The 26,222-nt window shown below is 35.0% G+C and overlaps 2 protein-coding genes across 3 annotated transcripts; one reads left to right on the top strand and one right to left on the bottom strand.

The window, feature by feature from the left end:
- Positions 1 to 3,851: 3,851 nt before the first annotated feature.
- Positions 3,852 to 4,623, bottom strand: LOC132279809 (auxin-responsive protein SAUR76). The gene has a single exon (XM_059781850.1). It carries the CDS (start codon positions 4,552 to 4,554, stop codon positions 4,195 to 4,197), a length of 360 nt encoding a protein of 119 aa, XP_059637833.1. The 5' UTR covers positions 4,555 to 4,623; the 3' UTR covers positions 3,852 to 4,194.
- Positions 4,624 to 11,793: 7,170 nt separating this feature from the next.
- LOC132277006 (uncharacterized) lies at positions 11,794 to 26,214 on the top strand. Of its 2 annotated transcripts, none has more exons than XM_059778693.1 (11): positions 11,794 to 12,773; positions 14,568 to 14,844; positions 15,054 to 15,239; positions 15,967 to 16,119; positions 16,237 to 16,707; positions 18,475 to 20,601; positions 21,802 to 22,001; positions 22,096 to 22,251; positions 23,490 to 23,724; positions 24,509 to 24,822; positions 25,314 to 26,214. In XM_059778693.1, exons 1-11 carry the CDS (start codon positions 12,001 to 12,003, stop codon positions 25,639 to 25,641), a joined length of 5,220 nt encoding a protein of 1,739 aa, XP_059634676.1. In that variant the 5' UTR covers positions 11,794 to 12,000; the 3' UTR covers positions 25,642 to 26,214. The 2 variants fall into 2 exon arrangements, with proteins under 2 accessions (XP_059634676.1, XP_059634677.1); XM_059778694.1 differs by having other exon boundaries at positions 12,739 to 12,773; positions 14,468 to 14,844.
- The last annotated feature ends 8 nt before the right edge of the window (positions 26,215 to 26,222 follow it).

Here is a 26,222-nt window from a genome sequence, read left to right as displayed (position 1 = left end):
TTTGACCCATCAATTCATTCATATTTATCCGTTTTAAAATTAATATTGGTGAATTATTTTAAAATATGAGCCAAAATGAGTAACTCATATTTATCCATTTTAATCCATATATCACCCATTATATAAGAAACCCAGTTTCTCAACTTCTATTTGACTCAAATTTATTTCTTTCTTTTTGAAATTCTCTATTCCACTATCTCTTCCTAAAATTCTCTCTGCATCATGGACTCCTCGTGCATGTAATACATGACTCGAAAGAAATCTATGTTTACATATGTATTTCAAAGCAAAACGACCTGATTTATTCATTTAATTATTTATTCTATAAAAAACTTAACAGATGATTTCATATAATATATATAATATCTTACCTTCATGCATGTTTAGTCACAAAATAAAATAATATTAATTTAAAGAATTTTCAAAATAAAATAAAGAATTTACAATCATTCATACATATTTTTACAAGCTTTTATCTATCTAAAATAAAAAATTATAATAATTGATATATATATATATATGTGTGTGTGTGTGTGTGTGTGTGTGGGGCGTGGGGTTCACTATTTATGAAAATTTGGAAGAAATATAATTAGTAGTGTGGCCCACTATTGAGAGAATTTGATATGTTTGAATTATGTGTATAGATTCATTGTATATATATAATGTTGTAGGTGTGAACACATTGAATACATACAAGCAGGTTGTTTCCTTAGCTTATTTTGTAAGTTTGGCTTATGGATATATATATACATGTGTGTGTATTGGTGTGTATCCGAGATGTATAGAAAAAATAAAAAGAAATAAAGAAAGCTTTCTCTCTCTACATTTTGTTCTCTCTCTCAAAGTTCTTGGTTTTGATATTTTTGTTTATGTTAATTAATATTTATATAATAATAATGAGATTATTCAAAATAATAATATTTTTTTTCTTCTTAAAATGGTTTGGTGGGTCATGACAGATTGATCTGATTCATTTTCACGCAACTCATATTTAAACCGATACAAGCAAATTGAATATGAGTCATAATTCATATTCGACCCTATTCAAATCCAGCTCCAACCCCTCTGTCTGCATCCCTAATTATTATACACTGATCAAATCTGCGCGGTATTATTTGTACATACGAAGAGAACATTTTTCAATGAATCAATTTTTCCATTCAATCAAGGCTGGCTCTCGTGAAAAGTCATACTCATATGACTAAGATCGTGAACTTTTAGAGTCTGACAATGCGAAAAATATTCTCTAGATAGTATTTTTTCCAAAAAACTATTCTGTACTTTCAAGAAACTTATTAAGATCTAGTAGCTTTTAGAAATGATCCTCAAACTTGTTTTATGTGTTGCCTTTCTTTTTTCTATTTTTTTAAAACTCAAAATGCCCTGACCTTTTTTTATGATTTTTTTTTTTGAACATGAATACTTTTTCACTTTTTTTTTTATTCGTTCGTATCAAATATTTCTGAAAACATTTCACGATGGTGATGTACTTAGGTTGGCTTAGTTCAGTTTTTTTAAGAACTAAAAAATAAAAAAATTTAATTTGTTGACAATTTTTAAAAATTATTTTTATAAAAACTTAAAAAAGAAAAAAAATAGTCGGCTTTTGAGAACTATCTGAAAACAGTTTTATATTTTTTAAATTTTTGAAAAGTTTTTTAAGTAACAAACTAAATTGACTTTTAAATTTTTAAATAATAAAACTTCTCTTACTGACAAGTTTGTAATGACTCGACTGTATATGAAAATCTGATTTGAAACGGGATTGGGTAACGGGGGGATCCGTCTGGTGTGGAATGCATAACTTTATGGTTGGTATTGGCAGCTTGGAAACGCGTTACAGGTAATCAGGTGCTAAATTGCGTGAAGTGACCCAAAATTTGTGGCTTCCACTATGCATTAAATTAGTATAATCTTTATAAAAAGTGTAATACAAAAGGTTTCATATCCAACCATTAAAAAGCAACCAACAGAGCGTGTGTGGTATATCTCAACAAAGCATCTCTAACAACCCAATCATTTGTATGGTAAACTATACACTTTTCTTTACTTTACTTCAACAATACTATTTTATATATATATATATATATATATATATATAATAAAGAATCTTAATAATCAATTTTAATTGAAAGAGTATGGTGCCTCCTACAAAGTTGTTTTGACTTGCTGTCTTACTATATGAAAATTGTTTGCAGCTACAAATTTTTTATTTTTTTTTACAATGAAAAGTAGTACCCAATTTGAGCGACAATTACGAATTTTGCTGGCAGTGGGGCAGATTTGGGATGAGCCACAGCTAAGTTCTCAAGTCAACTAGATTTGAACCTAACTCGGAGTTTTTAAAAACAAAAATCCTAATGATGTTTGGTGAAAATAAAATATATATTTTTTTTACCGTTGTATATAATTAACTGTAATATTATTTTATTATGGCTTTGGAGGTAGTGAAAAGTTTGTTGTTAAAATATAAGTAGCAAGCCAAATCAAGTATTTCCACCAAGAAATAATAATTCAACAAATGGCGTCTAAAACAGATAATGAAGCATGTATGGTTTTACTAAATGTTTTGTATTCAATTGGACAATCATGATGTTCATAGACAGCAACCTAACTGTGTTCAATTACATGATGGAAAACAATTTTAAATATTGATTTGGGAGAAATATATTATGATATCATCATCAATCATTGAAGTTGCATCTGTATACTGTTTTCATTTTAATAACAGTAAAATTTTCATATTAAGATTTTATCTTCATTTGAAGACAAATGGATTACTGAATGCATCATAAATCAGTTTCATGACGCACGAAATGCACATATCATAAGAGAGAAAGTTTTGTTTATGATATATGCATTTCGTGTCGGTCATTGTCATAGATTTTCAGAGTATTCAGTATTTGACACGTTACTATGTTAGGATAAGATTTTAGTGAAGGATAATTTTAAAATTAGTCACTTCATGAGCCTATATTCAATTTTAACATTTTGAGAATAAAAAATATCCTTCTCTATTGTAACTTAATTTCCAAAAAGATTTGCAATACGTAGTCAGCTACATAGTGCAAGAGGAGTATACATTTATATATATATATATGCCCATTTGTTTTGAGCAGGGGTGATACACTCTGTAGTCTCTGTTATCAGTATATGGTTCTGCCAAATCTTAATTTTGGTCAAGTCCACGTACGAGAAGAGGTAATTTTGAGTATACATTGTAGAGACATTATGTCGAGTAGAAAATTAATAATGCTAATATTACGTTGAATTTATACAACATTTAAGTCGTGAAATACCATATTTTATTATTTCACACCTGCTCACTTTTTTGTTCACCTCTTCTTTACATTTTCACAGTTGAAACAATATTTACTTGAACAATTTTATAAAAAATAAAATATAAAATTTTATAAAAAAAATAGAAGTAAGTTTTTTCAATAAATAACAAAAAACAAAATTTATGAGAATGGACTTGAAGTCCATTGTTGATGACATTCTTTTATCACTTGTATCTTCTATTTCAATATTCTTATGATCGAGACCCCTTACACAGGTATTCTGTGGATGGAATGGCACGATAAAACATGTACTGGCCTACAGAATAATACATTAGTACAAATACTAGGTTGTACTATAATACACACACACACACATATATATAGCACCCTCACATAAATCTATACATATGTACCAACATATCTTATATATTATTCAATTAAGTGTGATTTTTTTATAAATTTGAATGAGATAGTCTTGATTGAAAATCACATTTTATTTCAGAAAAAAAACAAACATGAAGAAGATCGAAAAGAACATAAGTAATGCTGGATATTAAAAACATTTATGAATAATGGGAATGAACATTTTTTATATATATATAAAAGAATGAACAACAACAATACATTACCGATCATAATCCTCATCAGGCCGTACAAGATTAGCCGATGTAAAATAGCTCAATCCTCACCGTTCAATCAAACTCATCACTTAACTCTCTTTCTCTCTATCTTTTTTATTTTTCCCTTTTCAATAATTTTTTATTTTTCAACACCGCTAATCATCAGCATCAACCTTAGAGATCGAATTTACAACTATATACCATATCATGAATTGAGTAACAAAATAACCACCCTCCAAGCAGTTACTTTTTCAGTTACAGCGTAGTAATAACAGTAAATTAGCTAGCTTCTTTCAGCAAGCGTAGAACTCGACGAGTTCTTCCAACGACTCGGGCTGAGGATCAGCATTTTCGAGCATCCACAGCAAGTGCTCGAACAGTACCACCTCGCAGCCGACGGTGATGGACTCGGAGTCGCCGGACTTCTCCACGAGCTCTCTGAAGAGGGGGTGGTCGATGACGTCGGAGCTGATCAGGTAGCGGCGGCGCGACTTTCCGACGTACACGGGGTGGAGGTCCCGGGAAATGTCGTCGTCGGAAGAGTTATTGGCGGCGGCGATTGAACTGCCATTGACTCGGCCGTGTCTGCCGAACGAGTTCCATTTCTTTAACACTGACTTCAATTTGGTCAGTTTGCTTCCTCCTTTGGCCATCACAGAGAGAGTTGGGAGAGATAGAGAAAGAAACAGAGAGCAGGAGAGAGAAAGGGAATGGGGTTTATCGGGGGCTGAGAAAGCTGAAGGAAGGTTCGTTTATAAAGGGGTGGGAGAAGGGTGGAATTGTAAATTGGGAGAAGTGCGGTTACGCTTAACGGCTCATGTGTGTGGGCCCAGCTTGGTGGGAAGACAATGGCGGCTCGGAAGAAACCAGCTGCGCGGTGCTTTTTTGGTGCGAGGGTGTCAGGTGAGTTTATGAGGAGTACTCCTGCTTTTGCGTAATTAACTATAAGTTTGTAGGTATTCCGAGAGCATGACACACCATACATTAGGCTAATTAGAATGTACATGCATAGTATTTGCGCATACATATACACCAAGAACGATTCTGATTAATCAGGTATACGATACACGGAACATACTTAAATATTTATTCTTATAAATCTCTCTACTCTTTCAATTTATGAGTACATGGGAGTAATATGTTTTTGGAAATATATATTGGAAAAGGAAAAAGTACAAAGCTGTATAATTTCTCATAAGTAAATATACCTCGTATAGTCCTATCATGTTAATGTAGTGATAAATGCACACATATACATATATTTTATGTGTTGGCTTTGGTTTAATAATCATTAATCATATATAATATGCAGTAGATTTATAACAATTTATCTGGTGCAATTACTCTTATACCATGCCTAGGGGATGTATCCCACGATTCCACATGGCACACCATCAGTGATGGACCCAAAAAATTTTGTGAGGGGGATGGGCTTTTAATTTGTGGGGGCAAACTTATATAGTGAGTCCATTTTTATAATTTTAATTAGATTTTTTCATAAATTTTAAAAAATATAAAGTATAAAATGCAAAAAAATAAATAAATAAATAAAATAGTGGATCTAAATTGTAATTTTAGTGGGGGGAATTTTCATAAATTATTAAAAGTTTAAAGTATAAAATGCAAAAAAAATATATATATATCAATTAGGGCAAATTGTAATTTTAGTGGGGACATTTTCATAAATTCTAAAAAATTAAGATATAAAATGAAAATATAAAAAATCCAGTTGGGGGCATCTGCCCCCAACTGGTCCCACATTGGGTCTGTGCCCGCACACTCTAACAATTGCCCTAGCAAGGGTGAATAAATGGGAAGGATGTATCTCACGATGGCGCACCTTAGCACTTGCCCCAGCAGTTTTCACCCTTGCTCGAGATTCATGCAAGTCAAGCCCGGGTGCTACTGCATGGCTCGAGGACAACGTTCGCATAGTATCTCGACGTTCCCACTAACATCTCGGGGCAAGCTTGTAGGGGTCCATAGACTACGTTCACCTAAGATATAAATCCAACTAGTAAGAGGACGGAGCCACGTGCCTTGACTGTAACACTTATAATCACATATGTAATTACTCAATTTACTCTTACGTGATGTTAACAAGGAAATGATTTTCAAAATTCCAATTATATGTGTGTGTGTTTTAATTTCATAATTTTGAGGAAGAGGTCAAAACTCTTATAACAGAGTGGCATCCTTTCTATGCTTTCTTTCTCGCAAGCATTATCATCACTTAACAAGTATGGAACTGGCTTTTGATGAACTTAATTGACCAGAATCTAACCTAATTAGGGGGTTTTTTTTTTTTTTTTAAATCATCCTTAACATGTTTTACAAAAGAGTTTAATTAATGTAGTCATAGCTTAAATTTCGGTGATTGGGACCCATTACTCAAATTAAGTCAAAAAGATGGAACAATTAAAAATTGTCTAGGGTTTTGTTTTAAATGAACATACCAACTAGAAAGTTGTTGGTCTCTCTAAACTAGCAATGAAAACCAACTGATTCTATTCTACTCTATTCTATCTTCAAAGGAAAAGTGCTGCTGCAAGCGACAGACATGTGCATTGGCCGTTGCCAAGTTTGGAGCTTATTGTCCAACTTCATTTTATTATTATTCCTAATCTTGAATATTTAAATTCTGAAGAGAATAGGAAGTAAAATTTAGAATAGTTGACATAAATAAAAAATAAAAAATAAAATTAATTAATTAGGAGTATACGTTCTTTCTAGAATGGGAACCAACAGGTGGTAACAACCACGATTTTTAAAGGAAAATGAAACAAAAGGGAATAAATTAAGTATACATATATAATTTTTTGATAGATTTAAATAAATTTAGTTGTTACTTTGTTATTATATGTTATTGGTTAATCATTTCACCACAAACTGTTCTGTTACATTTTGTTTAGATTCTTCGTAAATAACATTTGTAAAAGTATACATTTTGTTATAAATCACAATTGCAAAAGGTTATACCATGCAGGTGTCACCTAATCGAAAAAAAAAAAAAAAAAAAAAAAAAACTACCACCATAGATATGAATTATTTGCCTTGATAAATTGGGATATGTAAAACTAGCTACCAAACTAAGTTCAACTATTTCAGTATATTGTTAGCCGAAACTGTCAGTTTGCTGTTTGGAGAATGGAACGAACTGTGTCTGAAAAATGTACAAAACACACTGTTTTTTTCTCTGTCTACGTTGTTGGCATGCATGACTCTCTTACATTGGATTCATTGCCCTTAGGTTTGGTACATGAGAGCAGGATATGGGGGCATTTTCAGACAATTAATGTATGTGTTGTGAACTTAAGAAATCAAATTGGAATTGGTTATTATGTACAGTGACATTTCATGGTCCAATTCTTGATAGAGACCCAAGCGCCGTTTTGAATTAACAAAAGCACGTTAGCAGCACATGGGAATATGAGCATGTTCCATAAAACATTCACCCCATTTCAACACTTATCATTAGCGGAATGTATCATGCCCATACTGCCTCCCATGTGAATTCATATATATATATATATATATATATATATATATCATACACAAACCTATATATCCTAGTACATTTTTTAATTACTTTTTTTTAATTTTTTATTTTTCGGATTGGTTTATGCTTGAAAATGATTAAGCAATAAATTCGAAAAACACGCTAATTATATGCTTCAAAATGATTAGAACATACAATGAACTCACAAAGAAGTGATCAGCTGCCAACTACATCTTCTTGATTAATTTGATGAATATATATTTTGTTGATTGATGGTGTTAATGAAAAAGTTAAATGTGATTTTATTTAATTATTACAACCAACCTCCACGCGTTGTTTTGTTCCCTAGCTTCAAGAGGGCTTCCCTTAAGGAAATATTAAAAATATTACTGGAAGGACATTACAAAGACAAGGGATTAATGTATAAATTAAAGGAATAAAGTATGGGAGAGGAAGGTCTTCAAGATTCCTTTAAGACTATTTTGTTAAAAAAATTATATTATCTAATTAATACATGTTTAATAGAAAGTGATAGTTTCATGAAGGGACAGGTTTTCGTCAAAATCAATGGATCATATGCTTGTTTTTGGACTGTTCTATTATGTGATTCTCTGTTGAAAACACAATCCAATCATGGCAGGATTTGCAGCTGAGAGCAAATCAACACAATCTACTGCACTTGATTTCTTGAGGGTTTTGTTTTTGCATGTACGTGGTTAGTGTTTTTAGATCACATAGACCATTATTAACCTAGTTAGGTGAAGCTTACTAATTTGTGTTGTGGGTAATTTATAGTAAAAGAAAACAAAGAATATATTATTAATACACAAAACTTGTACACTGAGTGTAATTATTCAGGTGATTCAATCATGCCATAAACATCTGATCACTTAGTGTAATACAATCCTAAATTTATGATTCGAGTTGGCTAGAATATGTATTCAGTACTCAAATACTATAACATTCAAGTTTTCATTATACCGAGTGTATCCTAGATCCTGCCAATGGACAACGCGCAAGTGCATGGTTGAAGAATACCCTTCTCATTTCTGGTGTTTTCCAAGAGACTCCCCACAGTCACATGTGCACTGTGAAATATTCATTGCAGTACAATACCCGTGCCGTAGATGCCAAACATTTAAGTAGTGTATCTAAAATTCTAAATGAGTCAGCAAACTTTAAATTAAAGTTTGGTGGTGTTAAAGACCAGACGTTCCTCCCTCCTTGGCCTCTCAAAGACTATCCTCTTAACGATCCCATCAATTAGTTTGGTAGTGTGTCACGTATGATTTGCCATGAAGAGACATAAATTGGATATAATGTCTTGTATGAGGCAGTGAAAATAGAGTTTTGATGGGAGTAGACGGAAAGCTCAGTAACGCTCTTTATGTCCTCAACAAAATAACATGACAACCAAAGTAGAAATACTGCACATGCTTTGTTCAAGTGTGGATAAGTAATACGGCATGACGACACTATGAGTTGAAATTCGCAAAATATTTAAGATGTTGACATGATAATATGAGCATCTATCACAAAATTTGAGTCTCGATGTGGCCATAATTTTTTTTTTTAATTTAAAGAATTACCAGTTAAAAGGTTTCAGCGGTACTGCTAAGATCTTATTAGTAATTTTGCCACACACAAGATCAGTACTTGTGTTCTATTTTAGCCACAATTAGTGATTATACTCGTTTCTCGACATCTATTGGTTGAAGTATGCATTTGCAGGTAAGAAATTAAGGTGCGTGTTGTAACTTGTAATGTCATAGGACGACAAAATGTAGCTCTAGCATAGAGAAGGAAGTATTTGACTCATAAACAATAAGGATGGGCAAAAAGAATTCATTTGAAATTTGCCATTTACCTTCAACGTACAAGAATGAACTGATGTCAAATACTGTGATATTGATATACTGGTAAATGAAAGTTACGATGCAAAAGTTATGTATGATACAATGGCTTCAAACCATTCTCACAAATTTACCTAGCACATTGAAGTTGTATAGTTCTGAAGACACAGATCGGAGCACACGACTCGTGACTGGACTCTGGTATGGAGTGTTAAAATCAGGGAGAAAATAGAGAGTAGACCATTTTTTTTTTCTTTTTCAGGCTAGATCTTAATGTTGTATGATGGTTCCGAGCTGTGATGGGCCACAGAGACCTAGTTGTTACTCATGGGGTTTGGGCCTAATGAAAGTATGTATGTAACTTTAAGGGTATGTTTGTGAAGTGGAAATTGGAGAAGTTAGACCACTTGAAAGTGTTCATATTTTTATTGTTTCAGTGGGTCAGAATAGAAATTGGACATTCTTATATATAGTCCCAAGTTCCAAAGTGATCAAGCATGTTTTGAAGCCCATAATTCCTAATTAAAACCAATCAAGCATGTTTTGATGGCCACCACCTGAGCTACGACATCACCACTTTTGTTACACCCACCTATGACCAGTGACGACCCACACTAAAAATTGTGTTGCTGTCATCGGTATCATACTAGCGTCCTGCACTATCTATCACAAAATAGGTTATTCATTGAGACCAGTTAATTTCAAAGAAACAAAAGAAAAATAAAAGCATCTCATTATCTCTTCCCTTCTTTTGTTACAACAAAATAATCAAAATAGCAATAATTTAAGCTTAGAGTATGTAATCATTTTTTGAAAATAGTTAAAATCTCTTTGACGTGGAAACTATTACGAAAGTTGCACTTACATTCATGAAATCATGTAATACACCTTGATCCAATCAATTACAAAATTCACTTTTAGTCCAATTAACTCGAAATAACTCACATTCGAGCCCAACAAATTTGAAACAACTAGGGTTGCAAATGAGCCGAGCCGTTAGCGAATTGCTCGGGTTCGGCTCGTGAATTACTCGGCTCGATTTATAAACGAGCTGAGTCTGAACATCAATAGGCTCGACTCATTTGTTCATCAATCGGTCACGAACTGAGCTCGATAAAACACATACATGATTATAATATATATATCCAATTATAATATATAATTTTATGTTATGAAGACTTAGTCCATTGACACATTAAATTTTTTTGTCCTTTTTGTTTTAGACCTAATTTTATTATTTATTCATTTAAAAAAAAAACCAAGCTCATTTGTACAATCAAACCCAAGCCCATGTCTTATGTCTAACCCTAATCATCTTCCTTTTTTCTAAAATTATTAGTAGTCAACACACTCAACAATCTGCTTTCTCTCAACACACTCAACAATCTGCTTTCTCTCATGGAATCTTACTTTTATCTCTTTCTCTTTTTATATTTTATCATCCCATCAAACAGCAACAGCAACACATTTATGTATTAATCATCTTTCATCCAAACTGATTTTGAGTTTAGATTTTGGAGTTTACTATTAATCTGTGCATCTCTCAATTTCTTGCATCAAAATCAACTCTGATAAGTTTAATTTTCGATCAACTTTATCATTTTCTTTCTATTTTTCTCTCAAATTTCTCTCTTTTTATTGTTGCAAATCTATTTCTTTCTCAAATTTATTTATTTATTTTTTTTTCACGATCCGTTAGATGTGAAGTACCACAAAAAAATAAAAATTAAAATAAAAATTAAAAATTAAACGAGCTATCGAGCACGGCTCGAGGCTTGTCAAACATAGCCGAGCCGAGCTTGAACCAAATTTTCTCGACTCGAGCTCGAGTCGAGCTTGAACATTCTATCACCTGACCGAGTTGAGCTCGAGCACACCATTACTCAATTCAGCTCGTATGCAACCCTAAAAACAACTCCCTTAAACTTTTAAAACTCTCCTCACTTTTTTCACACATGATTGCTTTGTTTTTTTTTAGTGTTAGTGTAAGTGTATCTATTTATATTAAGCATATACACCCTATCATTGTCCATACTGATTTTTTTTAAAAAAATTTATAGTATTTTATAGTAATAATTTTTTTTTAAAAAAAATTTATATACGGATAAAATTTTAATATTGCTCCTTTAATATTATAAAAACAAAATTTTACTATTGTCCATCGGCCTCTCACACAATTTTTTGAATCCACGAATAAAGTAATTTGTATTTAATGAACTTCATGAATTTTGTGCAAAAATAAGGTACGTAGTATTACGTAAACTGAAATAATTTCATCAGCATTAAACCTTCATTTATAAAACATGCTTGACTCTTTTTGTTATAAATCCTACGTAATTTTTCTTTTGTACCTCTTTCCTCTCTCGCTCGTTCAATTTTTGCCCCATAAGAAACAGGCACATTTCAAATTTCCCAACCCACGCAACACATACATAATGGTTGTGCAAGCCAGTCCAATGAGTGGATCGCACCCGTCCCTAGCGGTGGGACCGAGCAATCCCTCTTAGTCCGTGCCTGCCGTACGTTGGTTCAACTTTTTGAGCCCACCGAAGGACCGCTCACCATTTCACCTCTGCAATTTTGTACGGTCCACATTCTGTCTCTCTCTCTCTCTAATGTTTCGTTGCTTCTGGAGCTTTCACTCTTCATCTCATATCTCTCTTTCAGGTTCAGACATGGCTCTCTATCTTGATTCTTGAGCTATCAAGTTCGAATAATTCAACGACGCACAAATCTATTGGTCACCAATGAGCCTCAAATCGAATTTTCTTAACTTTCCCCCAAATTCTCTGTTAAGACCTCCTCGGAATTTCTCAATTCTCCTAAAAAGAACCTTCAATATCCGCGAATATCGAGAATGGAGGCGACGAAGATTCAAAATCAATCGAACCCTCGTAGTTCGCAATCAATTAGGTCCATTACCATTCGATAATTTATTTGAAAACGTGGTTTCTCTGTTTCCTTCTGTGAATTCATTAGATTTGTTAGCTCCGGCGCTCGGTTTTACCTCCGGCCTCGCTCTGTATCTATCTCGCCTGAAACCGAAGCAAAATTTTGAACCTTGTGATATCGGAGAGTGGATATTGTTCACGAGTCCGACGCCGTTTAATCGCTTCGTGATGTTACGGTGTCCCTCCCTATTGTTTGAGGGAGGTGAATTGTTGGAGGATGTGAATGAGAAGTTGGTGGAGGAGGATAGACATTTTGTGAGGTTGAACACCGGGATGATTCAAGTGAGAGAACGTGATGGGAAAGAGAATTTGTTGGAGGAGAGATTAGTGTATCAGAGAGAGTGTGTGGGCACTGATGATGGAGGAGTAATTTCGTTGGACTGGCCGGCGAATTTAGACTTGACTGATGAGCATGGATTGGATACAACACTCTTGCTTATTCCGGGAACAGCTGAAGGGAGTATGGATAGGAATATTCGGTCGTTTGTGTTTGAATGCTTGAAGCATGGTTATTTTCCTGTTGTAATGAACCCTAGGGGATGTGCTGGTTCGCCACTCACCACACCACGGTAAGGTTAATCATCATTTATTCTCATTTTGTTGCTGCAATTACTCAATCAAATACATATCAACTTTTACGGGAACAAATTTGAATATTGATAGCGATAGTTGAATTGATCATAGTTTCTTCTTGTTTTATTGCTGCAATTGCTCAATCAAATACATAAGAACTTTTCCAGGAACAAAGTTGCATATTGATAGCGGTTCAAGTAGGATTAATCATAGTTTCTTCTAATTTTGTTGCTGCATTTGTTTGGTCACATGGATATGAACTTTTCTGGGAACAAATTTTTACGCTCATGGATGTTCAACTGCAATTAATCACAGTTTCTTCTTGTTTTGGTGCTGCAATTGCCCAGTCACCTAGATATGAACTTCTCACATATTGATAGTAGTGGTTCATGTAGAATTGTTGTAAAAATCAGTGCACGACTTCATGCTTAATAATAGTGTCTCAGTAATACAAACACTAAAAATCACAAAAGATGATAACACATGTTATTTGTTATGGTACTATGTATATGGCTTACTGAGTAGGCTTGTACGATAGCATGGAGCTAGCACGGAAGGGGACATTGGGCTAGTTAGGGCTAGCCTGAGGAAATATTAGGCTTCGGCCTAGCTGCTGTTTCTTATTTGATTGCTCACGTGGCTCTTGATGGAGCTTATTTACAAATCTGTTACACTAGCATTCTGTTCTGCTGGTTGATGGGTTTGGTTGTTGACCTGGGTTTAATTCTATCTAGGAGAATCTACCTTCACCTGCCTGTAGTTTTGTGGCAACCTATGTGGGCAGGTGCGAGGCGCTAGCGAACTACCACACCGGGCGAGCGATAGGTGCACAATTCCACATTGACTGGGAAAAGGCCAGTGCTATATGTAGATTCAATACCCTTCTGTGACACAACGTGTTTTAAAACTGTAATGGCCATGAACCTAAGAGAACTCTGGAGTTAAGCGTGCTTAACCTGTAGTAGTACCTGGGTGACCCCTTGGGAAGTCTCTGGTTCGGGGGAGCCAAAAGCGGACAATATTGTGTCTAGGTAGGGTTAGGGTTGTTACAAGTTTAAAGCAAATTTTCTATGACATTCTAAAGTTTGTTATGCTCACAATTGGCTGCTAAAATAGATTAATAACAACTTATATTTACGTTCCAGATTTAGGAACATGTAATAATCTGGTTTTAAAACTATACAAAAAGTTGTGTATCATTCATATTATCAAGATGTTCATGACAAAATTTTATTTATATATTTAGTAGCATAAATGTAACACGGACATTGTATTATGTATGTATGTATTATATGAAAGTATGGTTACTTAAAATGCTTTTAGCTATTGGACCTCATAAAGGGCAATGTTCCTTGTTCCTGCACCTTAACTTGCTTACATCCCTGTTGGTACTTTATGATTCAAGTCCATCTGATTAACATATTGGGCTTTGTTGCCTTTCACGGTTCGGTGAATGAATATTCTGTTAATTTAGGTACCATTTGGTCGCATTATGTAAAATTATTTATTTGTTCTTTTTAAGTAAAAGAGCAACGACTTTGTCGCTTAGAAAGACGCCTATGTGCAATGTGCAATCAAGTAGTACCTCTATTAATCAGTTTTTCTGACATTGTGTTTGAGAAGATATGTAATGCTTTGCATCTTTGGTTTTATGTTAATTGTTTAAAAATAAAACCAATTTCATGTTCAGGTTCCTGGATGAGAAGGTTGTTGCATTCCTGATCCCTTTTTGGGGTTTTCTTGCAAAACAAGCTGATAGTAGGACATCTTAAACCACTTCATTTATGTAGGTTATTTACAGCTGCTGACAGCGATGATATCCGCACAGCTATACAGTTCGTCAAAAGGGAAAGACCATGGACAACATTGATGGGTGTTGGCTGGGGTTATGGTGCAAACATGTTGACAAAGTACCTAGCAGAAGTTGGAGAGAAAACACCTCTTACGGCTGCCACATGCATAGACAATCCTTTTGACTTAGAGGAGGCCACAAAGTCTGCTACTCATTATACTTCTGTTGATCAGAAGCTCATGAGTGGCTTGATAGATATTTTGCGATCTAACAAGGTTGGTTATTCTTTTGAACTTTCATGTGTTCAATACACATGCTACATCTGCTTTGTTGTAAGAAAAGAGATCCTTTATCTTAAAAGAAATAGAATGCTAGATGTGGTATGCCGTATGCTTTGAGTTGGGTTAACGGTCAACTATTTAGTACTTGTCATTAATATAATCACTGTCTTAGTTGCTGCATAGTGTTTATTTGATGATTTCAGGAGCTATTTCATGGTAGGGGAAAAGGGTTTGATGTGGAAAAGGCTCTATTGGCAAAATCTGTTCGTGATTTTGAGAGAGAAGTATCTATGGTGTCATATGGATTTGATGCCATAGAAGATTTCTATGCAAAATCTAGCACACGAGTTGTGGTTGGGAATGTGAAAATTCCTGTTCTCTTTATACAGGTGAACACTTGTGCAAATATTTTGGTTATACTGCATTTGTATTTTCAGCAACATCACTTGTGCTTTGCACGTGGACGCTCTGCTTTGTATCTACTATGAATTTGATGCCATTTAAGATTTCTAAACAAAACCTAGCACACAAGGTGTGCTTGGGAATTGGAAGTTTCCTTGTACTCTTTATATAGTTGCATATTTTGTACTTCTTATGCCATCTTACATTTGAATATTTAACAAGATCGCTCTTGTCATGCGTTTTAAAAAAATTTATGTGCGTTGTGATTTCTTTTTAAGAGATGCTTGTATGGATGTGTTGATACTTCCATTGTGCTGTTCTATCTTAAAATATTACTGCTTTATGCATTGTTGCGTGCACATAGTACTATCGATTTCATGTGTTAATGTACATACTTTGCATTTTTATTACCAGTGTGTTGGTTGAAAGTCAACCATGTCACTTTAGTTTGAGGTTTTAAGCAAATTATGAATCCTCTCTCCCTGGGAAAGAATTTTAGCGGCTTGCCTATGAATTCTATGTTCAGAAGATTCTACCTTTAATTGTTTGAGGAAATTCTTATGCTTGTGCATGCATAAACTACGTGTGTAATATTGTTTTGCAAACAGTACTCTATCATCCACCTGTCATCATTATTTGTAGAACTTTTAGCTTTACATGACCTTTTGCCCCTTAATGAATATCTGACATGTTAGAGTTCTGTTATTTTATCAGACTGACGAAGGGACAGTGCCTCTATTCTCTATTCCACACAGTTTGATTGCCGAAAATCCATTTACAAGCTTGCTCCTGTGTTCTTGTTTCCCATCTACAGTTATTGGAAGTGACAGATTCACCATATCATGGTGCCAGCACCTCACCATTGAGGTAACGACTTGGATTATATATTATTATCATGGAAGAAAGTTATTCCATTGTACTGTATTTGCCTTGTATTCTATCCAAGTTGGGCCTGATTTGAGAGTTAAAAATGTCTACATGCAGTGGCTCACTGCTGTGGAGCTTGGACTTCTGAAAGGTCGTCATCCTCTTTTGAAAGATGTAGATGTTACCATCAATCCTTCAAAAGGTTTTGCACTGGCAGAAGGTAGAGCATCTAATAAGAGCGACACAATAAACAGACTCCTGAATCTTCGCCAATCAGATGCTTTAAATGGGTATTCGGTAGTGCCTTCGAAGGAGATGCTTGAAGGAAGTGACATCACAACTAGCATCCCTTCAAGATTCAAGCGAGATTTACAGATAAACTTTAAACTTGAAAAAGGACTGCGACAAGAGAACAATAGTGCGGTACAGCAGACTAGCTCTGTGGATGCAGAATTAGTCAAAGAGGGAGTTGGTCCTATGGATAGTGTAGACAGTGAAACAGGCAAAGTACTACAGACGACACAAGTGGTTATGAATGTGCTTGATGTAACTATGCCTGGCACTCTGTCGGAAGAACAGAAGAAGAAGGTGATGCTTATGAATTGTTTGTTTCCCTTATTTTTGGTGTCTTGGTAAAGTGCTTTGTTGGTTTGAAGTGGGCATATGACTTATATAATTATTTAACGTAAGGCCTGTTTTCTCCAGAGTTCAGACCCAAATGCACTCGAAAATTTACCGCCTATGGCCTATCATCTGTGCCTTGTGAATACCATTATAACAGAACAAGTACCCAGTACTACTGTGAGAATTTTCAGTTTGTGCTTAAACAATGTAAATACATTATGGTTTCAGTTCATGAATTAGTACGCTTATGTTATTTAAGACTTGGGGCCATTGCTTTGGTGCAATGATAAATGTTTGGGCTGCTAAGTGTGCGAACACGTTCAAATCTGAGAGTACGAATTGGAGATAGAATTAGAACAAACTGATGAAGAACTTTTGGTGATGTACAATGAAACTAATAATTGCACCAATGAGAAATCATGATGGTCCACTTGCATATAATTGTTAGCAATGGGAAGTATCAAAACCAACTTGGTTTGGGATAGCAAGACATGGTAACATGTAGTACGATTGAATTAGTGACTCTAAATAGAGCAAAATTTAAAAATAGAATTAATGTAACCTATCCAAATATTAGGGGCAGGGCATTATTTAGTTGAGTTAGATGCTGTTTGAAAACTCAATTCAGCGCTTAATTTTGAACGAATTAAGTGCTTATCCAGTTAAGTGCATTTGGTGGCGCAATTTGAATATCACTGAAAACGGTAAGCGCCACTTTAAATGAGGCAAAATTTTAAGTGACGGGGACATCACTTACCACCGAATGCTGCACACTAAAAATTCAAAAATATATTTAAAAACATTTATTTTTTAATTACCACTTACAAAATTCAGCACTTAAAATTCAGCTCTTAAAATTTTCAGTACTTGTTTTCAGTTTTATCAAACAATAGCTTGATAGGGTGTGTATGTAGTTGTGCACACCTCCAAGATGTCACATGGGTTGGAGTTGAAGCAACACTGGTAATATTTTTATTTTTTGGTCTTCTTCTTTCTGTAGCTTCATAAGCTGTATGTTACTGTTATTTGTTAACTAAAGTTCTGAGAATGTGCTAGTTCTTCAAAGTTTCTTTGTGCTACTGTATCTTTCTTGGAGAAATTCATGTCGTTATAATATCATTTGTGTAGCTTTTATAGAATTGTGCGCCTAGAGCACAGAGAGATCTGCCCTTGTAGAGGAAAATTAAAAGTGGATAAATTTTTAACACAAGTTGTGAGAATGTGCTAGCTCTTCTAAGTTTCTTTGTGCTACTATACCTTTCTTGGAGAAATTCCTGTTGTTGTTATAATATCATTTGTGTGGCTTTTATAGAATTGTGCACCTAGAGCACACAGAGATCTGCCCTTGTAGAGGAAAATTAAAAGTGGATCAATTCTGTTTCTATCGGGTGTTATCACACTGCTTTTGGCGTGCAATTGAGATTTACTTGGTGAAACAAGAAGTAGGATTTGTCTATTTGTTTTCCAAAAATAGAATTGCCGGTATTCATGACATTAATGCGGTGAATGACATCTGTAGAACAATAAATTGCCATTTAAGTATTAGTATGTGCTTCTTGATTGTGTATTTCCATATCATCAAAAAAATTCTGTTATATGAGGCCACGGTATAGAACACGTTTTTGCTAGTGCTACTTAATAGAGAGAGCATTTCATTACATTGTCAAAACATGTCTAATCTTTTCCTTTTTTTCAAATATATAATCACAATTATTTGCCATTGATGTCTAGGTTCTGACTGCTGTGGGTCAAGGAGAGACACTAATGACAGCTTTGCAAGATGCTGTTCCTGAAGATGTTCGTGGAAAGCTTACATCTGCTGTTTCTGGAATTTTGCATAACCAAGGGACTAATTTAAATTTTGACAAACTGTTGAATGTCAGTCAGATTCCTAATATGGCATCAGCGTTAAATCCCAAGTTCCAAGAACAAGGCGGAGGACTATCCAATACAGAAGGTGGGCATGAAGATCCTCATTCATCAGAGCAGCAGGAAAGGGTTAATGACCTGGCAGATGACTCTAATAAGAATCAACCTAACACAGATAAGTGTGCTGGGGGAGTAGGACCAGAGCTTCAGGCTTCTGAGAATTTGCAAGAATCCATTGATAAAGATCAGTTTCAATCAACAGGTAGTCACAGTAGTGATATCAGTGATTCAGTAAAGAAGGATGACAATGAATTTGATAATAACCAGGTAGTTATTGAGAATACTATACAGCCAGGTGAAGAAAATATTACAGATTCTTCATATGAACAAAATAAAACAATATCTTCAACCAAGGAGGAAGGAAACTCCTCTCCAGTATCCTCTCCTGAGACCGAATTGACAGAAAGGGAGGGCAGTGATAATCAGAAAAGGGAAGAAAAAACTTTGCAGCCTGTTGTGAATCAAGATAGTCCTGATTCCCCAACCTTCGGCGTTTCAGAGGCATTAGATGCCTTGACAGGGATGGATGATTCCACCCAAGTGGCTGTTAACAGTGTTTTTGGTGTAATTGAAAATATGATTACTCAGTTGGAGGAAAAAGAAAAAGAAATTGAAGTTAAAGATGGAAACGAGATCAAGGACCAGAAAACTGTGTTTCCGTCTGAGAATAATCTCATCATTGGTGATGAGAAGTTGGAAGAGAGAGAAGAAAATAATGACGACATGATTCTACCATCTGATAAGTTAGATGCTCCTCCATGTAATATAATGGATTTACAGAATCATGCAAGAACGAGATGGGTAGAAGGGAAACCTATTAAACACCCCATATCGTTTGACAGGAGCATTATTGATAGTTCTCGAGGAAGTGATACAGCTAGCCACATAGGTGAGCAGAAAAATGAAATGAAGGAACATTTGGGTGGTCAAAAACTTTTGGCAAAAAGATACTTCAATGATATTAAACCATACATGATTACAAATCCGTTTGGAGACGCATGTTATAAGGAATACCTCCGAAAATATCTTTTGTCAAATATGGCAAGTACCAAACCACTAGATTTAGATAAAACTACTGCTTTATTTCTTGACTATTTTCCAGAAGAAGGTCTATGGAAGCTTCTGGAACAACCAGGAAACAGTAAAATTCCTATTGGTGATGGTGCAACTCTTGAAGGTGTTGAAATAAAGGTTCAAGCTCATTCAACTTCAAAAGCAAATTATACAGGTGAAATTATTGAACCATCATATGTAATATTAGATGCTGAAAAACGACAGGAACCAGTTGCAGAATCTGAGGCTGTGGATGAACTGAATCAAAAAGTTGAGGTTGGTGATACATCAGTGGAGTTAATGAGCTTGGTTAAAAAAATTATATTGCATTCTTTGAATGTTGAAGTTGGTCGGAAGCTAAGTTCAGGTGACATGAAGGAAATGGTACCCGATCTTGCCAGAGATTTCGAACTCATCGCAGATGCTGTGTCACTGGCTGTAGGACGTGGCAAGGAGCGTGTATTGTTTTTGGATGGTAAGGATTGTACTTCAGAAAAAGTTGGCACTCTTAATGGAGAGCACATCATAAAGGCTATTTCAATTGCTGTCCAGGAAACCAGTTATTTGAGAAGATTGCTGCCAGTTGGTGTCATTGTAGGCTCTTGCTTAGCTGCTTTGAGAAAATTCTTTATTGTAGCCACAGTGAATGGCAATGGCCAACATGAAGCTTTGGTGCTTGATCAAGTCAATTCTGGGGAAAGGAATCGTGTTCACCATGAAATAGAGATTAATCAATTCCCTTCTGATAAGATTGATCATAATTATGATTTGCAGAATTCAGAGGAAGCTGAATCAAAAAATCTAAACAATGACGCTGTCATGGTTAGTGCTGTTTCTGCTGCTCTGGGGGCATCTGCTTTACTGGTGCATCAACAGGTAACAAGTATATCTTCTCTCAAGCTGTCATATTATCATTTTGTTTTTTTTCAATAACTTGCTCATATGAAGTTCTATTTTATATAGTGAGGTTCTTGAGTGGGTGATTTTGAATTTTTGATTAATCAGGTACAAGAATTCTGTGACTATCTTTCCTTTTTTTTTGTTCTTTTATTTATTTTTTGACAGGTGCCTATTTTTTCGGTCCATATAGTTTTTATCTTTTAATTTTTTTTAATCTAGTGCAGATTTTTTAGCAGCTTTATTATGTCAACTCTTGTGTAGTAAGCTGTCTAGGGCTCGTCTTTTTTCTTCTGCTTTCCATCTTTCTCGATCTGGTGTCCATGTATTTAATAATATTTATGGTGGTCAAATCATGATACATGTGTAATTTTTTCCCCATATTTTTCAATATAGTGTTCTGGTATATTTTTTACATGTTTTGAAAATAGGTAGAGAAAAAAAAGATACTGATATAACACGTATATGATGTAAGAATGAAATATTATGCAAGCTATAAACAATAACTTAATAAGAACTATGGCTTGGAGTGGTGAGGAGATGAGTGCATGAATATCCACTATGTATGGCAACAATTAATATACCTATAATTTCAATGTTTAATTCGCTTCACCAAGCATCAAATTTGGTCAATGATCCTTCCCTCTATTCTCCCTTTCATCCATCGTTATGAGGAAAACCATATACTGAAAAAAACTCTGTTGACACTTCCATTATGCGTCCAGTGAATTTCTGTTTTCTGGGATAGAACTCTGTTGACACTTCCATTATGTGTCCACTACACAGAAGATTCGCATTGTTCAGTCTTTTCTGTACACTACCACAGTATTTATGCATTTGGGGAAAAGTAAAGCTTCACGTTTTTTCTTCTTTCCACTCATTACCTTGTAAAAATTCAATTAAATACTCACCAGAAAGGGAAAAAAAATTCAATTATATCATCAAACAGAGGGAGGGTGATACTGGAAAACTAAAAACTCTTGAAATTTGTGTTTTTTTTTTTTTTTTTTTTTTTCCCATAGAATTTAAATTTTGTGGGACAGGAGTATGAAGTCATATAAAATTCTGTGATTAAAACAGCACTATACCCCTTCATAATAACCTTGCATGTAGATTGTACCATCATTTTCCATCCATTTGTGTGTTTCTCATACTTCTTGGTGATTTATGTGCATGAAGGATGCACGTAAAGGTAGTGAAACAGCTGAAACTTTGTCAGTCTCCTTCAAGAAAGAAAGTTATCCGGAGCCTGACAAGCTTGAGGTGGAAATGTCTGAAAAAAGCCAAAATAACCTAGTCACAAGCCTTGCAGAAAAAGCCATGTCTGTAGCTGGTCCTGTGGTACCTACAACAGAAGATGGTGAAGTGGATCAAGAAAGGTCGGGTTAATTGGTGCTGGAATTATTCCCTCTTTCATCCACTTATATTTTCTCTTCTCCTTTCTTTAATTTACCAATTTCCTCCTGCAAGCAGGTTGGTTGCAATGTTGGCAGAATGGGGACAGAAGGGTGGCATGTTGAGGCTGGTTGGTAAAGTTGCTCTGCTCTGGGGCGGTTTTCGTGGTGCTATGAGTTTGACTGACAGGCTTATTTTGTTTCTGCGTCTTGCTGAACGCCCCTTGTTCCAGAGGTGAATATGTTGCTGAGTTTTCTCCCATCCTGCTTTGTGAACTGAAAATATGAAAACAAGTGCATTCATTTGAAAGTAACAAAAAAACAATTAAAAGTTCTGTAAACAAGTGCATTCAATCTAAGCAGCTTAAATCTTGAATTATGATTTAGGGACTTTTCATTCAATTGGTAAGCTCTCAATATTTATATATATATATATATATTGTGATTTTATGGCCCGAATTTGGTGCCAGCTCGCTTTATGACCCGCTTATGACCCGACGACCCGTTGAACAGTGAGACTCTGAAATTCGTACAGAAACAGAGTGAGGGGCTGAAAACTTGTAATCTCCAATTTTACACATAGTGAAAACTTTTGCCGGATCCAAAAACGTAGGCTGTTGCCGAACCACGTATAAATGTTTGTGTTCTTTGTGTGGTGTGTTAACTTTTTTGTCGTGATTCTTGATTCTATCTTGGGTTTGTTACGTTTCTCATAACATATATATATATATATATATATATATATATTATATTTTCACTTCATATAGGTTAGATCTTACATAGAATTCTTGTTGATATTAAATCTTCACTTCATATAGGTTAGATCTTACATAGAATTCTTGTTGATATTAAATCTTGAGAGATTTTTGGTGGATCTTGTTTGATCTACAAATCTATTGATTTTTTAATTTTCCACCCCAGAGGTCAGTTATACGTATATAAAAAAAATTTCCTTTGCTTTCTGTGTCTACCTTGTTAGTTGTGACTTGATCTTTGAAGTATTATCTTTTTCAGTTTTATAATGTTTGAAGTATTCTCTACTTTTTTATTTTGTTAAGTTTTTATTTATTTATTTTTTATATATGTTATATTTTTTCAATATGATCTTTGAAGTATTATCTTTTTCAATTTTATGATGTTTGAAGTATTATCTACTTTGTGTTTGTGATTTTGTATGTTTATATGCATATAAGCAAATACTTAACAGTTCATCTCCCTTTTCCCTATTCTTTAAGTCAATTGAACTGTACGAATTTTTATTTATTTATTTTGTAGCCATTAAACTGCTAATTAAGAACATGGCATACATTTTTTCATAAGCAGAGCCCAATTGTATTTTCTGTTACTTATCGGGTATGTTTTTGTTATTCTTTTTATAGATGTTTTGACCATTCATGCTTTTCTAATTGAGGTTGTATTCTGCATCTGGATATTATTCTAATTAAGTTCTACTGTCCTACTTTCTTCCCTCAGGATTCTCGGGTTTGTCTGCATGGTTCTTGTTTTATGGTCACCGGTTGTTGTCCCCTTGCTTCCAACACTTGTAAGGAACTGGGCGACACATACCTCCAGCAAAATTGCTGAGCTTGCTTGTATTTTTGGCCTCTACACCTCTATTATGATACTTGTTACGTTGTGGGGCAAAAGAATTCGAGGGTATGAAGATCCGCTTCAGCAATATGGGCTGGATTTGACTTCATTGCCAAAGGTATGGATTTCTATTCTTTCATGAAGACAACGTCCTTAAAGTATCATGTAAGGAAAAAAGTGGAGAAAAGTTCTGGATATCATGTAGGCATGTTACATATTGTTCAGTTAAATGTTATGGGCTATTGTAGTGGGACAATGCTGATTGAAACTATGTTCCTGGCTGTTTGAATTTTTTACTGTGCTTTTTTCTTCAGACGGGATGTGTCAAGAAATCAAGCTTTAGATATGCAATGAACTCTTGTATTCAGAATCAATTCAGTGATTGTTGCATGAATTCATTATACTTAGTTGATCAGCGATATAGTGGAGTCCTCCGGGAACCATTTAGCTACAGCCCCACCCAGCCCCTTTCTTAATCTCTTCTAATTTGAAGAAATAAAAGGCCCTTCCAGAAAGGGGAGAAAAAACTTGGTGCCATCTGATATAATAAGGACTAACATAGCTTTCTTAGACTTTTTGTGACTCATGAATTCAGGTTATTGACAATCACTTTTTAAAATTACTCAATCAACTCAAATAGCCTCACTTGGGGCTGGCTTCATGAAGATTATACCCTATCTAAGCCATACCCGGAGTCCATATAATTGGAAACTACTTCTCATTACCATGAATCCTAAACTTTGCTGTTCTCGCAATTTGTTGTCGATATCAATACACTTGTCATTAATATCTACTTTTCTCCTTATAAGTCCATGGTGAGGTTTAAGACTTCAATATTGTGAACATTTTTCCGACACTAGTCAGCTTAGACAGAACTGCTAATGTTGGTGTCTTCCTTGCAGATCCAATTTTTTCTAAAGGGTTTGATTGGAGGAGTAATGCTTGTTTTATCAATACATTCTGTAAATACATTACTGGGTTGTGTTCGTGTATCTTGGCCTTCCACTCTTCCATCATCTTCTTTAGATGCTGTGACGTGGATCAAAGTGTATGGGCGAATGCTTATACTAGTTGGTCAAGGACTCATAACAGCAACAGGTGTTGCATTGGTGGAAGAATTGCTTTTCAGGTCATGGTTGCCTGATGAAATTGCAGCAGATCTTGGATATTATCGTGGAATTATCATTTCAGGATTTGTGTTTTCCTTATTTCAGAGGTATGTTCTTCATTTTGCATTTTTGAATCACTTGTTACCTTTGTCCTTCATGCGTATTTTTTTCTCTCTCATGTATTTGGAAGTTTCTCTTTAAACACTTCTGATTAGTCAAATCAAGTGTTATATCAGTTCTGAATATGTTGAAATTGTTTCTAAATTCTAAAGAAACTAGAATCACTGGGGGTCTTGATGCTAGATTTCCTTCCCTTACGCCCTTTCAGAAATCTGTGTTTGACACACACATGCACACACCCAGCCCACCACTTGGTTTGCCCATATTCATTTGCTCTTTTTGTCCCCCATGGCACCCTCCATTTCAAAATACTTTTTGTGATGATTATGCTTTTTCATTCCAATGTAGTATAGAGAGGTTTTTCCTGCTGATTCTTTACTGTAATTTATTAAAATTACCATTTATGATTCAGTGTGCTGACTAGCCTGACTTTATGCAAGATAAAAATGTCATAATCCTATCCTTCAATGGGCTCCAGGTCTCCATGGGCGATACCAGGACTATGGCTGTTATCACTGGGTTTGGCAGGGGCACGGCAAAGAAGCCAGGGTAGCCTCTCTCTCCCCATCGGTTTGCGTGCAGGGATAATGGCTTCAAGTTTTGTCTTACAACATGGTGGTTTCTTGACCTCTCAGCCCAATTTTCCACGGTGGGTAACCGGTACTCACGCATTCCAACCGTTTAGCGGGGTTGCTGGTATTGCTCTCTCTTTATTGTTGGCAATAGTTCTCTATCCAAGGGAGCCTCTCCATGAGAAGCCAAAAAACAAGGACCATTCTGGAATTAGAGACTACACAATAAGGTAACCGAAGGCAGAATATGAAGAAGGTATGCTGCTGAATATTCAGTGGTTTAAGATGCAGTGTGTTAAGACTTGGAAAGGCTCGGTGCTTCATGTGAACTATTAATTAATATTCAGTCCGAGTTTGCCTGCTGTGAAAGTAGTACAGAGAAAATGAGAGTTACAAAAATGGGGAAAGGGGAAAAGAAAAAGAAAAGAAGAGTAAAGAAAGAAAGCAAATACAAGATCAAAAAGGACATTGTAGTTTCAAGGCATCCTCAAGTGCTTAAATTGTCAGTGGCCAGGGAATTCATTGTATTGTACAGTCAGGAAATACCAAAGATGTAATGTAAGGCGGTTTTTTGTAACCGGGAGAGTAAACGTGAAGAGTAAGCTGTATATAGTTTAGCTGCATCGGTGTACAGAAGGTTTCTCTTGCCTTCTATTTTTTTCCCTTTGCAAGAGCCGCGAGGCTTGAGGCTGGTTTATGTACTGTAAATGTTCCAGTAACTGGTAACCCCTGAAGCAAAATGGGGCAATTATTGAAATAGAAAAAAATAGCGTCAATGAACGATGCTGATGTCAAGTTTGTGAATGCTGATCTTG

The sequence above is a fragment of the Cornus florida genome, unplaced genomic scaffold (genome assembly GCF_030987335.1).
Source record: "Cornus florida cultivar Cherokee Brave unplaced genomic scaffold, ASM3098733v1 CherokeeBrave_3.0.0_Hap2_Chr10, whole genome shotgun sequence".
In the NCBI taxonomy this organism is placed as follows: Eukaryota; Viridiplantae; Streptophyta; class Magnoliopsida; order Cornales; family Cornaceae; genus Cornus; species Cornus florida.
This window is presented reverse-complemented; position numbering and strand designations above follow the sequence as displayed.